This window comes from Lissotriton helveticus, chromosome 1_1 (assembly GCF_964261635.1).
Source record: "Lissotriton helveticus chromosome 1_1, aLisHel1.1, whole genome shotgun sequence".
Classification (NCBI taxonomy): Eukaryota; Metazoa; Chordata; class Amphibia; order Caudata; family Salamandridae; genus Lissotriton; species Lissotriton helveticus.
The window spans coordinates 1,790,400,098-1,790,415,433 of record NC_136057.1 but is presented as its reverse complement, the minus strand read 5'-3'; the positions used below and the strand labels follow the sequence as shown (position 1 = coordinate 1,790,415,433).

Sequence of the window (15,336 nt, the reverse complement as noted above, 5' to 3'; positions counted from 1 at the left end):
TGGAATTTGTCTCGGCCAAAGCCCTAGGAGATACTTCTTTTTTTTCTTCTTTAACATTAGTTCTCTAACTCCTCCCACTTTCAGTGGGGAGGAGTCCGAGCCCTAAAAATGTCAGTTTGTTCCAATGTGCCATCCTTCATTTCAACTCTACCGACAATCGTCTTGTGTTTGTGCAGGACCATGTACTTGGTTTTGTCCACGTTGAAAATTAGTTCATGGTCCTCACAAAACTTCTCAAATCTAGAAAGGGCACTTTGTAGGCCCTTTCTTGTTTTAGAAAGGATGAGAGTGCCGTCTGCAAACATAAGTAAAGGGATCCTGTCCCCTACTAAAGAAAGCGCATCAGTATGAAAGTTCTCAAAATAATTCACCACCCCATTTATATATAAAGAGAAGAGGGTGGGGGCTAGAACACACCCCTGCCTAACCCCCTTCTCTACTGGGAACTTGTGGGTGACACTTCCCTGTACATCCCATCTCACCTGCGTGTAGTTAGTGGTAAGTAACTTGACCAAAAGTGTCAGAATATCTGATGGCATGCCTAACTGTAAAAAAGTGCGCCACATCTTGGCTCGAGGGACAAGGTCGAAGGCCGACTTCAAGTCGAAGAAGGCTGCATATAAAGTGCCTCACCCTATAACCATGTGCGCCAGGAGACAAGGACAAATCTGAACACCTGGTTTGTGGTACTTGTACATGACCGAAACCCCACCTGTAGGTGGGACAGGATGTTGCATTCCTCCAGCCAAGTCTGGATTCTGCTTAGTATCATTCTTGCCAAAACCTTTTGTATACAATCAATAAGGCTATTGGCCTGTAATTCCCTGGCATAGTGCGATCCCTTTTTAAAAATGGGTAACATTTCTGCTCCTGCCCACGTGTTGTGGGTGATATCACTTCCTGGCCACAAATGCTCAGATGTGATGTTCTTTTCAGGGTATGTGATCTGGACATGAAGTCTCTCCTGGAGGCCGGGCCCAGAACCCTGAGAGTCCTGTCTCTAGGGCATTGCACCTATCCTTTTTTGGGTTGATCGAAGGTATTCTGGCTTTCTACTGACACCATTCAATTACTCTGTTCAATGCATTAACCTTCCTTCACTTTTAATGCTCCAACTTTGCTCACATTAGTTTGCACGATCCTCTCATGTGAACTGTTTGCACACTAACCTTAGACCTATGCTGCCATCCCGTTGCTGCAGCCCTATAGTCACCTCACTTAATGCACTACATTGTCAGAATCTCTTTATTCACTGCCTTCCGCATGCCTACATTAGTCTCTAACTTTCTCTTATCTCCTTTCATGCGATTCCCTTAGTGTACTATCATTTGCTTGGCTTTTTTTGCTTCCTTCCATTTGCTGCCATTTACATGCCCTGCTTCATGTGCTACCGTTGGCTCGCACTAGCACACAGACCTTAGCACGGTTTACTTACATAATACATATGTGTTCATCACCCATATTTTATTTATTTATTTATTAAGTTTATTGAGCGCGACAGCTACCCAAAAAGGGTTTCCCGGCGCTAGCAAGATACTGAACCATGAGGATAGAAGAAAAAGTCAGGGGATAGACAGAAGCAAGTTATTGGTTGAAGAGCCAGGTCTTAATGGCTTTCCGAAACTGAATATAGCGAGTTTCCACACGAAGAGATTGCGGGAAGGAGTTCCAGAGCTTGGGACCTAAAAGGGAGAAGGATCTTCCTCCCATCCTCGCTCGGCGTATTTTGGGGACGCAAAAAAGGCCTTGCGTGGAGGATCTCAAGCATCTAGTCGGCGTGTAGGTTTGCACGAGGGTTTGGAGGTATCTGGGGGCATTACCCCATTTTATTCTATGCATGAGACTGAGAGTTTTAAATTTGACCCTATTGTCAATTCTTAACCAATGGAGCGCCTTTAGGTGACCGGACATACGTTCCCTCCTATGGCATTTGCATAACATTCTGGCTGCAGCATTTTGCACCAGTTGGAGATGACGCATGACTGATTGTGGTGCCCCTAAGTAAAGGACATTACCATAGTCTAAACGGGAGGTGATTAATGCGTTAACCACAGTCTTTTGTGTGTCGCCCAGGAGCATCCAAATGATTTTTCTGAGCCATCTCAGAATTGTAAAGCAGGTGGCAGTGAGGATGTTGACTTGGGGCTCCATGGTTAGGCCATTGTCAATGGTAATGCCAAGATTTCTGACTTGTTGCTACGGGGTAGGTAAAGGGCCCATTTCGGATGGCCAGTGTCTAGGATTCTAGAGATTTTGGTGTGGACCCACTATTAAGACCTCTGTCTTGCTGCCGTTAAGTTTTAGCATATTAGTGCTCATCCAGGTGGCAATGTTCCTAAGGCCCATCTGCAGGAGGGAGGGGGAATCATGGTCGCTATTTGAGAGGGAGAATACAATTTGTGAGTCGTCGGCGTATGTAAACATATTAAGACCAGCTGCTTCGGCGATCTGGGCGAGCGGGGTTACATAAAGGTTAAAAAGCAGGGGGCTTAACACCGAACCTTGTGGCACTCCATAGGGGGAGAGATGGACATTTGATGACGCGGTGCTAGAGGTGATTTGAAATGTCCTCAATGACAGGAAAGATGCAATCCAATCCAGTGCATTTCCTTTAATGCCCATGTTGGAAAGTGCGTCAAGCAGTATATTGTGGGAAATGGTATCGAACGCTGCGCTGAGGTCGAGTAAAATCAGCGCAGGAGAGTCACCTTTATCAACCAGAAGGCGGAGGTTTTCCATCACTCCGAGCAGAGTAGTCTCTGTCGAGAATCCCGGACGGAAACCCGATTGAGAGGGATGCAGGATATCATTAACCTCCGCAAACCTTGCGAGATGTTCGTGAACATGTTTCTCCAAAATTTTGGAGAAAACAGGCAGGAGGGATATTGGGCGGAGGTTTGCTAAGATTTTCGGATCAGCCGATGGCTGATGGATCAGCATATCTAACCATCTTTTGTTTGCCTATCTTAGTAAAAAGCCATTTGCTCACATACTGCAAAGTTCTGCTCACCTTGCTTTAGTATCCCCACACATGCCAATCGTCATTGTGACCCAACAACCATAGACTACCACCCAGTAGACAAATCAAGCATAGCCCAAGAAAGAGCCTCTCAGAACCAGGGATAGACCTTAGAGTTTGGTAATTATTCTGGACACAGCTTCCCATTTACTTAAATGATAGATCAACAAAACCTGGGTTTTCTGACATTGTAAAACGTGTTACTATCTAACAAAATAATACAAATAATTCTATACATATCATCATCAAGACACAATTGATTTTTCTACTTACATCGTCACACTGTTGACAAGCAACAAGTTGTTTGTACTATTGTAAAGTTAACATTTTAAATTGTGCAGATCATGAGCAGATGCATTAACAGCAACTATATAGCACATATGCTCTAAACCATGGAACCGCTTCACCACACTGTCCCAACCACGGTATCCACGTAGAGTCTTCTTAGTTCGAAGAAAAGGCCTCATATCCTCAGAGGCCGTGCCAAATTCCAGCTTGGAACAGGAAGTCTAGCAATGATCCGGAATATAATTCAACAAAAAGGAAAAAATAGAGACATTTCCCCTAAATCACCTCTAAAATGGTCTATATTTCATATGGACGTAGTAAATATCAGGTTAGGGTTAAAGAATTCTGCCTCCCCTTTAGATATCATAGTACGTGCCTGACTTCAGTATGGCTGCCAGCGAGGACGAAGTCCTGTCCTTGCAGACGGAAAAGTTAGCGTGGCCTCAAAATGTTGGGAGAGGTGCTGTACGGCAGCTGAGGAGAGAGACAGCCACCGTGGAAGGGCCTGCATGTGGTCATAACATAAGGAGAAACTCCTTACAGCTGGAGTTTGGGCTCACCAGAAGCTCAGTTCCCCTTCAGCCAGCCCTATGCCCAGCCACAGAAAGAGGGTCTGGACCATCCGCAAGTCACTTCCTCCTATTCCAGTGCATCCCATGTCCATGTTTTGCAGTCTAATAAACCCCACTGCTAAACTGTCGCATCCAGATGATGACGTGATATTTAGACAAGTCAAAGGTGCTTGAAATTGGGAACTGCCTACCTCATCTGGGAGAAATTGCACAAAATAATATCACAGCGGGTGGGAAAATAGCAAAGGCACTAATCCGGTAAGGGAAGAAATACAGTTTGAGTGCTGCTCGTCCACATGTGAGTGGCTAATGGCGCCACACCATTTTGAGGGTCCCAATTTCAATGCTCTTTCCTTTTTTATTGTAAAGAGAATTTTATTGGTTTTCAACAAGCATACTATGGTTGGCAAACCATACCATCAACCCTGCTAGTCTGCTGTCAATGCTCTTTACTTGCCTTTGTTGGCACAAAGCTGTTGGCTCACCTACTTTCAACTAGTGTCCTAAGCACTCTACCATTATTAGCTCGCTCTGTGACCCACCTTTTTATCACCTATCTTTCCATTCTTTAGTAAATCACTCTTTGCTTACGTTCTTTAGCACACAGACTTGTGCTCAACTCCTTTTGTACCCAGTTTATGACTTTTCACTTTGTTACCTTTTTTTAAACAACCCTTTGCTTGCACGTTTTAGCACCATGCCTTTTGCTTCCTCTCTTTGGATAGTACCCTTAGGGCGCCACTGAACATAGTGTACCACACATATCATCTTTTAGCCCGCACCTTTGGCTTCCAACATTCATGTGCCCCTCTTTGTGAGCACCACTTGCACACTTTCCTTTGCACCCTCTAGCATACATTCCCAAGCCACCCCCTTTGCATCTGACCTGGTACAGCTTGGACTTCCGGATGTATAGTCGGGCCAGAGTGCAGTTGTACAGGAAAGGTCGTCCCACTCGGCGGTTGAAGAAGACAATAGCATAGGAGTCCCACTCAAGAGGTCGCACAAACACTTCAATCTTTGTATTCTCCTAGGGAAGGAGAGAGGCAGTGTGAGCTGGCAGGATGGGAGTCAAGTAGAAAAGGAGTACAGATTGTCCTGGAATGGGCTACAAAAACCTTCCAATACAACACTAGTCTCTATAGCATCACTCTACTGGAAGGGGAGAGCTGTTCCAGCAATTGCCTTTATGGCGCTCTTCACCTGGAAAGTCTACACCCACCAACCAAGTTTTCAGCCACTCCTCACTAACCTCCATACCACTCTTCAGGACTGCACCAATTCATGGACCCCAACCCTACCCATTGTTATCCCCTTCCTTCATTAACTATCAGTCCTCGATCCTCCTTCCCAATTGCCAAGGGCCTACAAGGTCTGATCCTACCTTCAGCCACTGCTGGCCCTAGTTTTCCACACCAGCCAATCACTGATCTCTAAGCCCTACCTCCTGGAGGCACACGCCGGCCCTTAGTCCCCAGTCCCCTCCTCTACCATAAGAGTGTAGTGGCTTACAATAACAGGCCTGTGTCGTATCTTTAGCACCCACCTGTCTTTCATCTCCAGCCACTGATTCTACCTTCAGCATCCACCAACTCTAATCACCACCCCCACCTTCCACATTCAGCACCCACTGACCTATTGGTCCCCAGCCCTAGACTCTACCTTCAGCCTGCAATGGACTTTGATCCCTAAAGCCCGCTTCTACTTTCAGCACCTGCAAGCCTCTGAACCCCAAACTCCGCCCCTACCAAAAGCGCTTTAGTCTTTGATCCACATGGCCTGCCTGCACCTTCAGGACACACCAGTTCCCAGAGCCCTCGTCCCACATCTACTTTCAGCACCTGCCACTTCTGATTCCCATCCCCGCCTCTACCTTCAACACCCACCAACACTAATACAAAGCACCCATCTCTACCTTCAGCACCGACCATCTTCCAATCACAAGTCCCAACTTCTACCTGCAGGAAGTGTGGGCCTCAGATCCCCATCCCCATACCCTATCTTTAGCACCCACTGGCCACAGATTTCCAGCCTCTGCGTCTGTTTTCAGAACATAGCCTCTGATCTGTAGTACTTCCACCACTATCTTGAGCACCTGGCAGTCTTTGATCCACAGCCCTAACTGTACCTTAGATATGTTGGCACGTCTCTAATTTCAACACCACCAGTTAGGGATCCCCAAATGCAATTTTTACCTTCTGCATCTGCCAGCCTCAGAAACCCAGACCTGGCTGTACAATATTACAATGGAGCCATAATATACCCCCACATCAGTATATGCTAAATAAATTGATCTCATTTTGGGTATTCCAAAACATGAAACTATCAACAGTGTTTTGTGGTCATCATCAGGACAGCGTCAAATGACAATCGAGAAGTGACTAACACTTGTCGAAATTCTTGTGTGGAGTTGATGTGGTTCTAAACAGGCCATTGTAGACAGATGCTGTGTCTCACATTTCTCCAATGTAGATGGTGAGAATGTAGTAATTATATTTTTGTCCACAGTACTTGAAAAATCATGTGAAAGTCACACAGCAGTCCCTGTCTTTTACGTGTATTCAATGACACTGCCCAGATGAAGACCCTAAAATAATTCAATTCACCAAGAATGAAAAAAGATGTTTATTATCTTTGGTAACTATTTTTCTGGGGCATACTCTAACCACAGAATCCTCACTTTGTGAATCTCCCCAGGAAGCAGACTGGATCCAGAAACTCTTGAAATAGCTTCAGTGCATTGGAGTATGGCACCATTGGCCTCCATTGCAATACCATCCCACTACTGAACATGGTGACAATGAACTGCATGCAGGCGCCATCCCGTATGCTGACGTCAGTTTAATCACTGGTCTTTTTCACTCTCTGTGTGGCTGACAGACTGAACTAGCAGTATGCAAAAAATAATTTTGTACCTTATTACTCCAAAAGGTTGCTTCCACAGACCAGAAAGGCGGAAATCTGCAGTGAGATGGGGCAGATGAATGTTACTGAAGTAATTTCAGCCCTGATTTAGCGTTTAGTGAGCAGGTACCCAGCCACAAACTTGACGAGTATCACGCCTGCCTTATTACATGTGCCATAGGATATAATGCACATGTAAAAAGACAGATGGGATATCTGTGACGTTTGGAACAGAGTAATCCCTCCGCCAAACTCCAAAGAAGGCCATTATTCTTCTCATTGATGTTATTCTAAAAAGTCCTCTCCAAAGAATGGGAAGGTGGGCGAGGCGTGAAGATTCGGCAGTTAGACAGAGTACCACCAGAAAGAGCGTTACTGAACGTAAGTAACTTAGGGTCTGATTTAGAGTTTAGCAGACAGGTACTCTGTAACAAACGTGATAGATAGATATCCCATCAATCTTCTTACCTGTGCCACGGTTATAATCAGGGCCACTAGAATTATGCTGCATGGTACAACCAAAATTTGCGTCTGGGCTGACTAAAGTATACAGCAAGAAAAGCCATAAATGCAGCACAAATTGTGGTAGTACTGCTTCATTCTTTTGTCATTTGTACACATGGTAACAGAGTTTGGCAAATATTTCACCTTACTGGTACCAGTTTAAAACCTAAATCCAGCAATAAGCAATTGAAAGGTGACCAGTCAACCTTTGTGATGGGCTTGTCACTGCGCTGGGACAGGTGTCGCCACATTTTTAGTAACTTTTGATCTGTTTCAGCTAGAAACATTTTTTTGTTTAAATCTGCAGATTATGCTGAAGATAATGGATTATGGAAAATCCATAATTGTACAGAAATTGTGGCGGCTGCAGAATCATTTAATTCAGTGGATATTATGCACTTGTAATAAGACTGACATTTGTGATGGAGTTACCCACCTGCCAAACTCTAAATCAGGACCTTATTCTTCTTGTGGATATTATTCCAAAAAGTCCACTCTACAGAATGGGAATACGGGCAAGCGATGAAGAATCTGCAATTAGACAGAGTATGTACTTAAAAGAGCATTATCGAAGGTAGGTAACTTATTCTTCTCATGGATACTTTTAAACAAAGATTCCCTACATTATGAATCAATACCAAAGCAATGCCCTTCCAAAAAGGAGGGTGTGAGGAGTGACAAACACACCAGGAAGTTCTGCAGAATCAAGTTAGCAAAAATGGCCCTTGCTGCAGACTTCAGAACTGATGAAGTAATGCCTGAATAAAGTATGGAGAGGTGCCTATGTGGCTTCCTAGTAAAAGTTCAAAACCACCAGAACCTCCCCTAGCTAAGACAGTGGTTGTGACTTTAGCCCTGGTGGAATCAGCCCTAAGACTCCTTTTCACCAAGGCATAACACAGTTTCATGCACAAGGCAATCCACCGGGTTATGCTCTGTTTCTGGACAGCCTTCACCTTCTTCACATTGGCAAATTCAACAAACAGATGATCATCTACCTGGTATCACTTAGACTTATCAACGCAGAAACAACTGTGTAGCCTCTTTGATGGATGTGGCTACAACCATAGATGGATGTGGAAGACCAAAGAATGTAGGGAATATGGTGAACTGCCCCATGCTGAAGAGTGACACCACATTTGAGAGATACAAAGTATGTCTTCTAAGAAAAGCTTATCAAGGAAGAAGGTAGCACACGGAGGCTGAACTGACACAGCTTGCAACTTGACACAACTTGACTTCAGAAGCAACTGAAAACAGTCTTCATAATGAGAAGCCCAAGGGTACAACTATGAAGAGGCTCGAAAGGAGTACATAAAAAGAAAGCGAGAACTAAATGGAAGGTACACTGCAGCATAACAAAGGGGGCAGGGGAAAACATGTGAAATCCCTTTCAAGAGGTATCTTAATGGTAATTTGAATAAAGAGTGCTGATCAGGCAAATGAAGAAAGGCTGAGAGGATAGACAAGTGACCTTTAACAGTGCCCACAGCAAATCATTGTGTGGCCAAAGACAACATAAACAAAAAGGCATCAGACAATATAGACTATAGAAGGTCAACTTGGTTTTCCTTACACCAGATGATGAACTTAAAGCAGTGACCCGATTAAATCAATTTTTGGAGGGCGGCAGGGTAGTCAAAATAACATCCACCACCTCCAACAGTAGATCACAACTGCTCAGCAGGTTCTGCTCAATCACCATGTATGGAGGTGTAAATTAAGGAGGTTCAGGTGCAGTACTCTGTTGTTGGAACAGCAGATCCTCCTAAAGTAGAAGCCGAAGAGGGGGCAGATGCTGAGGGTAACCAGATCTGAGTACCAGACCCCCTGGCCAAATCCATTCCCAACAGAATCAGCTGCACTTGGTAGTGACTGATTTCCTTCATGATCTATGGGATCAGCATTAGCGTGCATATAATGGGCCACAGTCCTACGGAAGGCGGACCACGCTTCCTATAGACCACTAAGGAGGAAGCTCCATAGCGAAAAAGTATTGACAATGAGTACTTTCGGAGGCAGTGAATAGAGGGTTCACCCCATTGGATGAAGATAATGTGCACCACATATGGATGCAGACATAATTCATAATCAGCAAGATGAATCACACTGAGCTCCTATTCCTGTTGTTGAGGAACGCTGCCAAGTAATTGACATTGGGAAGGAAACCATGAAGCTCCAGCCATTTCCACAATGTCAAGGCCTCTAGGAAGAGGACCTGTGACACACCAATTTGCTTTTTGAAGCACTCTTTGATGGAAGGCAGAAAGGCAGAAAGGCCCACTACTATGATCGCCAAAATAACCCTTTCTAGACTCTCTCCTGCTCTACCCCTCCATGCATCATCTGACACCTCTTTTTACTACACCGATCACCTAAAATAAACCTTTTGTAAACTCTCCCCTCTGACTCCTTCCCTCCAAAACTCCTTTTTACTCATCCAAAAGCCCCTTCCTAGTGCTAAGACCTTCACTCTTTTATCCCTCCACTATCCTTTTCAATCAAAATTAACAGACTAACATGTTCACTTCTCAAATTCCATATTCCATATTCAACTATACTAATATACTGCCCAAATAACTGAATAACATATCTACTACTCAAATTACTTCATATTTATACTATACTAATTTTCAACACTAATCCTTTATGGGGTCCGGAGTGGCGTGCTACTCGCCAGAAAAGCGCTTCAACACCCATCAGGGGTAACAAGTGCTATATGAATGCAAATCATTCTTCCCCTTTTACCCATCCGCTATCCTTCTCACTCCAAGTAACAGACTAATATCCACCACTGAAATTACCTCATATTTCACCATATTAATTCACCACTAATCCTTTATAGGCTACTTGAATAGCATGCGTCAACAAGCGAGTGATAAATAAATACAAACCTTTGTCCTCCTCTATCCTTCTGCTATCATTCCAAATCCAAATAACTGAATAACCTATCCACCACTTAAAATGTACTTGCATGTTTCACTATAGTAATTCAACACTAATCCTCTATGGGTCCTGGAGTAGAGTGCTACCCGCCGAAAAAGCGCTTTGACGCCTCGTCAGGGGTAGTAAGCGCTATATAAATGCAATTACAATACAATACAATATGATGGCACTGCTCTGTCAGAGATCAAATTCTTCTGATCTCTTCTTCATGCAAGTTAACTCTATAATCGGAAGATGAAGCATGCAGCACATCGTGACCTCTGGTGTGGCAAACAATTTGTTGCATGTCAGGTTGACTTTCTTGACCCACCACTGAAGGTCGCTGGCAGCCTCGCCATAGAAGTGAATCCAGCTCGAAAGGCAAACTCAATGCTCGGCGCGTTGTAGACATAAGTTCCATGCGCCAATGAGTGTGGGGCATAAGAAAAAATCAAGGCACCAGAAAGCCAAGCACCTCAGAACTATCAAGGCTGAGACAATATCTATCTCTTTGGGATACACCTTCAGAGTGACTGTATCAAGAACTGCCACAATGATGGGCAGTCTGTTAGATGGAGAAATATGGGATCTGGACTAATTACTGAAGAAATAAAGACCCAACAAATGAGACACAATCTTCTGCAAGTTGTCTGACAGTAGCTGAGACAAGCCCGACTTCCACAGCCAGTCATCGAGAGAGACCAATGTCAGGACAAAAGCCAGGACAGGTAGAGTGCTCTGATTCCACTACGAAGTGGAGGTGCTTCCAATGGAACTGCAGGATCAGTATGTGAAAGTACACAATTTGCTGGTCCAAGGACACCGTCCAGTTATCTGTGTCCAACATGGGAAGGGGTATCAAAAATTTACTTGATAACCCAGGTGAATAATTTGAAGGACCCACGGGATTTTATCAGGTGCCAGTAAGGAAGGCAATGACTGACCGGCCCCATACTGGTCCCAAATGCTGATTGAAAGAGATTTGGAGTTAGTGCTGGGATAAAAGAAGGTGGATTTAATGTTACTGCTGGTCTTGTTCTTGCACCATCCCTCAAATATACCCTGAACTTCTGTAACTCTCGTGGAATTGGTGGGCACTGAATAGTAATCCTAGCGAGTGGGACATAGTTCTGCTCCCTTTAAAGTACTTAAGAGCTTCATCTGTTTCCTTGTCAAACAGTCCGGACCCTTCAAACGGCATATTTGTTAGGGAAGCTTAAATGGCCCTAGAAAACCGGGTGCAGGGCATCCAAACATGGTATCTGCTGATGACACTGGTGTCTATGGTCCTTCCAACAGAGTCACTGGCTTCCTGGCCAGATTGCAGTATGTATTTCATCACATCTTGGCCAGCTTGTACTGTTTGGGCAAAAGCAATGGTGAAAATCTCCGACAAAGCTGGCAAAACATTGCATGGCACATCCCAAAGGATGCAAATGGGATTGAAAGAATGCAGAACTAGACCGGCCAATGAAAACTTTCCTGCCATTCATCTCAATCCTTTGTGTATCCCTGCCAATTGGGGCTAAACGGGCTAAAGGAAAGAAGTTCATATTAACTTTGTTTGGGAAGGCCTGAACAACTAGGATGTCCGGAGTAAGATGCTGTATTAGGAAGTTCATGTCACCTGGCTCTAGTCTGTGTCGTCACTCAACAGGCTACTCTCAAAGGTGAGGCCGAACAAAGTTTTGACCGGGCTACTATAAAAGAATTAGTCAAGTTGAAAGGCAGGAAGGGTTCCAAAGAGTAAGACCCAGGCTGCATACTATCCTTCAAGAGTTTAACCTTTATCTCCTCTGTGGGAAGTTGTAATTCTAGTAATCCTGCAGCTCTATGAAACACCACTGCAAAAAGCACCCTCTTTTGTTGAGGACTAGAGGCAGACTTAAGTCTAGCTCTGGTAAAGTATCCAGGCCAATCGGGTTTTGAAAGTCAAGATATAAGTCGGCATTGGTATAATGAAGAGGGAGCAATCGATCTGTATTTTAATCCTCATCCTCATCATTAGGGACATGCCCAAAGTTCTGTGCAGCATCAGAGTTTAAAATAAAAGGAACCTCCAGCCTCAAAGATTCTCTAGTCGAGGTAGAGGAACAGGGGAGAGCCCTCTACAACCCACAGTTAGTGCAGCATTAGGTGAGCCTATGAAGAAGCTGTTTCTACAGCAGAGTTGTTTTGGGGGCCAAAACCAGCAAGTCTGGTATAAAGGATGTCACCAGTGAAGGAACGCCTGGCGAGGCATGTAGAAAAGGAGCTAAGGCATGTCCTGGCGCTGAAGTTTGTGTGGACTGAGGTGGCACTGCAGTTAGTTGGTGCAGGAGGATGGCCCTGGAACAGAAGTCAATCTGGAGACCCTCGAATGATCAATGGTGCAAGAAGGCATGCCAAAGGGACCTGGTGCAATCTTAAAAATGCTGCACTGTGGCCTCTTTTAAGGCTGCAATTTGCTGCAGATTAGAACATAGCTCAGAGAAAGCAGGAAGCATTAGCTCCACATTAAGTATTGGATTCAAGTCAGAGTTCAAAGCTGGAATCAGGCTCTTCAATCGCTGGCTTAAATACCATTCCTAGAGTGGAAGCATCTCAAAGTCAAAGAGCTTTCCTTGGACCTTTTCTGCTTTTCCTCAATTTGTCTCTTAAACTTGGTTTGGACTTACCTCAAAATGGCCAGGAATGGCCTTGCAACTTGCAGCAGGATTCGCCTTGTTTTGTTCTGTACACTTACATAGAGCGTGGCTTCTCATTCAGTGAAGGTCTTTGGATTTTAGATGGAGCATTTGTACCAGGACCTAGAGGCATGTTCGGTGTGGAGGCACACACAAAGTCAGACATAAGGCACCTCTGTGAATGACATCTGTTGACAACAAGTCTGACACGGCTTGAACCTTGTTATTTTAGGTGACAACATCCATGCACACTGCCAGAAACGTTTAAGAACAAACTTCGGTAACAGTACCGAAGCTACGGGTTCACATTAAAGGTCATTGCGAAAGACAAAACAACATCAGTGTGCAGGGGTTATTGCGAGAGTTTCCCAATCCAGTCTGGCACCTGGCAAATTCACAAGGTGAGGAACTGCAGTTAGAAGTATCCATTTGAAAAATGTACAGTTCACCATAGGGGATATTGTGTCCCTAAATGCTCTACAGTCAAGACTTTTTGCAAAATGTTTACTCACTAATATATACATACCTCATGTTGTAAGATATAACCCCTGTCACCATTTGTAAACCTTGCAGCACCTTGGGTATGGAAATCAATTTTTGTTTCACAGTTTTCTACTGTGCTTAAATGACACTTTCAATGATGACATTATTCTTATCCTTTGAAATCACGTGGTCTGTGCAGAAATATATTTGAATAATGCCGTATACTCATTCTGGATCAGTTCTAAGGGTTAGGCTAGTCATTAAATTACCTACTTCTACCTTCTGCACCTGCTGACCTAGGAGTCCAGCTTGCGCCTCTACCTTCAGAACCCATCAGCCTCTGGTAGCGCACTTAGACCTGTACCTTCAGCACCCGCTTGCCCAGCGCTCCCAGCCCTTCAAAACTCGTAAGCCCAGAATCTCTATGCTCCATACCTACCTTCAGTATTCACCATAATCTGACTCAAGTCCACCCTCTACTTTAAGGACATGACAGTCTCAGAGTAACAGATCGCGCCTCTGCAGTCTGCACCTGCTGGCCTCTTATAACCAGGCCTGCCTCTACTTTCAGTGCCCTAAGACCCTGGATTCCTAAGCCCGACTCTACCTTCAGCAGTAGCTGTCCTCTTAGCTTCATCCCCGCTTCTACCTACAGCATCCACCAGCCCTGGATCCCTATGTCCCCATCTCTACCTTGACCACACGTCGGCCCTGGATCCCCAGCGGGTCCTGGTTGATCTTGATAATCAGGCGATTCTGAAGGATGTCACGCTCTTCTGTGGAGATGGTCCGCAGGTCATTGGACATCAGTAGAGGTGCCGCCATCACAGCCCAGATGGCCATCTGAGACTTGGACTGTTCAGCACTGAGGCCAAAGTTACCAATGACCAACTGTATAGAAGGTGAGATGCACAAGATCAGGGAGGAAATAGAAAAGAAAGGAAATGTGTTTTATATGTGATCGTGCATTTCCTTCAAGGGGTTCTTAATTGAAGTCGTGAGTACTGAATAATCACAGAAACATGTGGGATCCCAGACCCTTTTTTTATAAAACATATATGTCAAATAGTTTCCTTTAGAAAAGCATTTTTTTTAAATTAAAATATTATTTCTTGGAAGCCTAACTCAAGGCACTATCAGACAAATGTTGTTTATTTTTCTAAAACTAGATTGAATTCAAAAACGTCAAACATGGTAGAATAAGTGACAAGAAAAACTCTTTTGCGCACCTTTTTTTGGAAGAAAAATGAGAATAAATTGGGGCAATGTAACTATAATGTCTGCAGCCTTCAGAGTTTGATCCATAGACTATAATGAAATAGACACCACCAGTTGCCCTTGACACCCTATCAGTGTGAATAGCTTCAGTTTATTTTATGGGAACTGTGGACCCTAGCTATTGCACAACAATCTACTTTATTACTCGACTGACTAGGACAGAGGATTGCTTCTGACTTCAAAGAAGTGCCTCATGAAAGAGAAGAAAAAGTCACATACTTGTAACAACAGTTATCCAGCATTGCTATCTTTCACAGATCACCTGCTTTAATTATTCCTTATCATCAGACTGGGATTCATCGGCAGCCAATGTTAACATAGTATGGTGCACATACACCCAAATAACACTAAACCATGAACTATCAGTAGTCTAACCACGTGATTTACCGACCATAACTTTGGCCAATGAGATGGAGAAACCCAAAGCTCCAACTTCACACAGAGGATCCAAATGTTAGATTTTCAAAACTCATTAAGACCTAATGCAAGCATAGGAGATAGGGCTGCATGTAAATCTGAAACATACCAATGCTGGAGAACTGTAGTTACAGGTAAAATGTTTCTCTAGTATTAGAATTTTTATATATTTGCATGCATGAATTACAACCCCTAAAGAAGTATCACAATCAATATAGAAGTTACACAAAGAAAATAATGCTCACTTTAATGAAACAGATTGCGCAGCAAACCTCTCCAA

At 44.0% G+C, this 15,336-nt stretch overlaps 1 protein-coding gene across 1 annotated transcript in view; it reads right to left on the bottom strand.

Moving 5' to 3' along the window:
- Window positions 1-15,336, bottom strand: part of NAGA (alpha-N-acetylgalactosaminidase) — a 738,125-nt gene that overhangs the window by 35,874 nt on the left and 686,915 nt on the right. The window contains exons 7-8 of the mRNA XM_078640564.1: window positions 14,055-14,252; window positions 4,766-4,909 (exon numbers count right to left, since the gene is read on the bottom strand). Coding sequence (XP_078496690.1) covers window positions 4,766-4,909; window positions 14,055-14,252 — 342 coding nt within the window. The remainder of the gene's footprint in view (window positions 1-4,765; window positions 4,910-14,054; window positions 14,253-15,336) is intronic.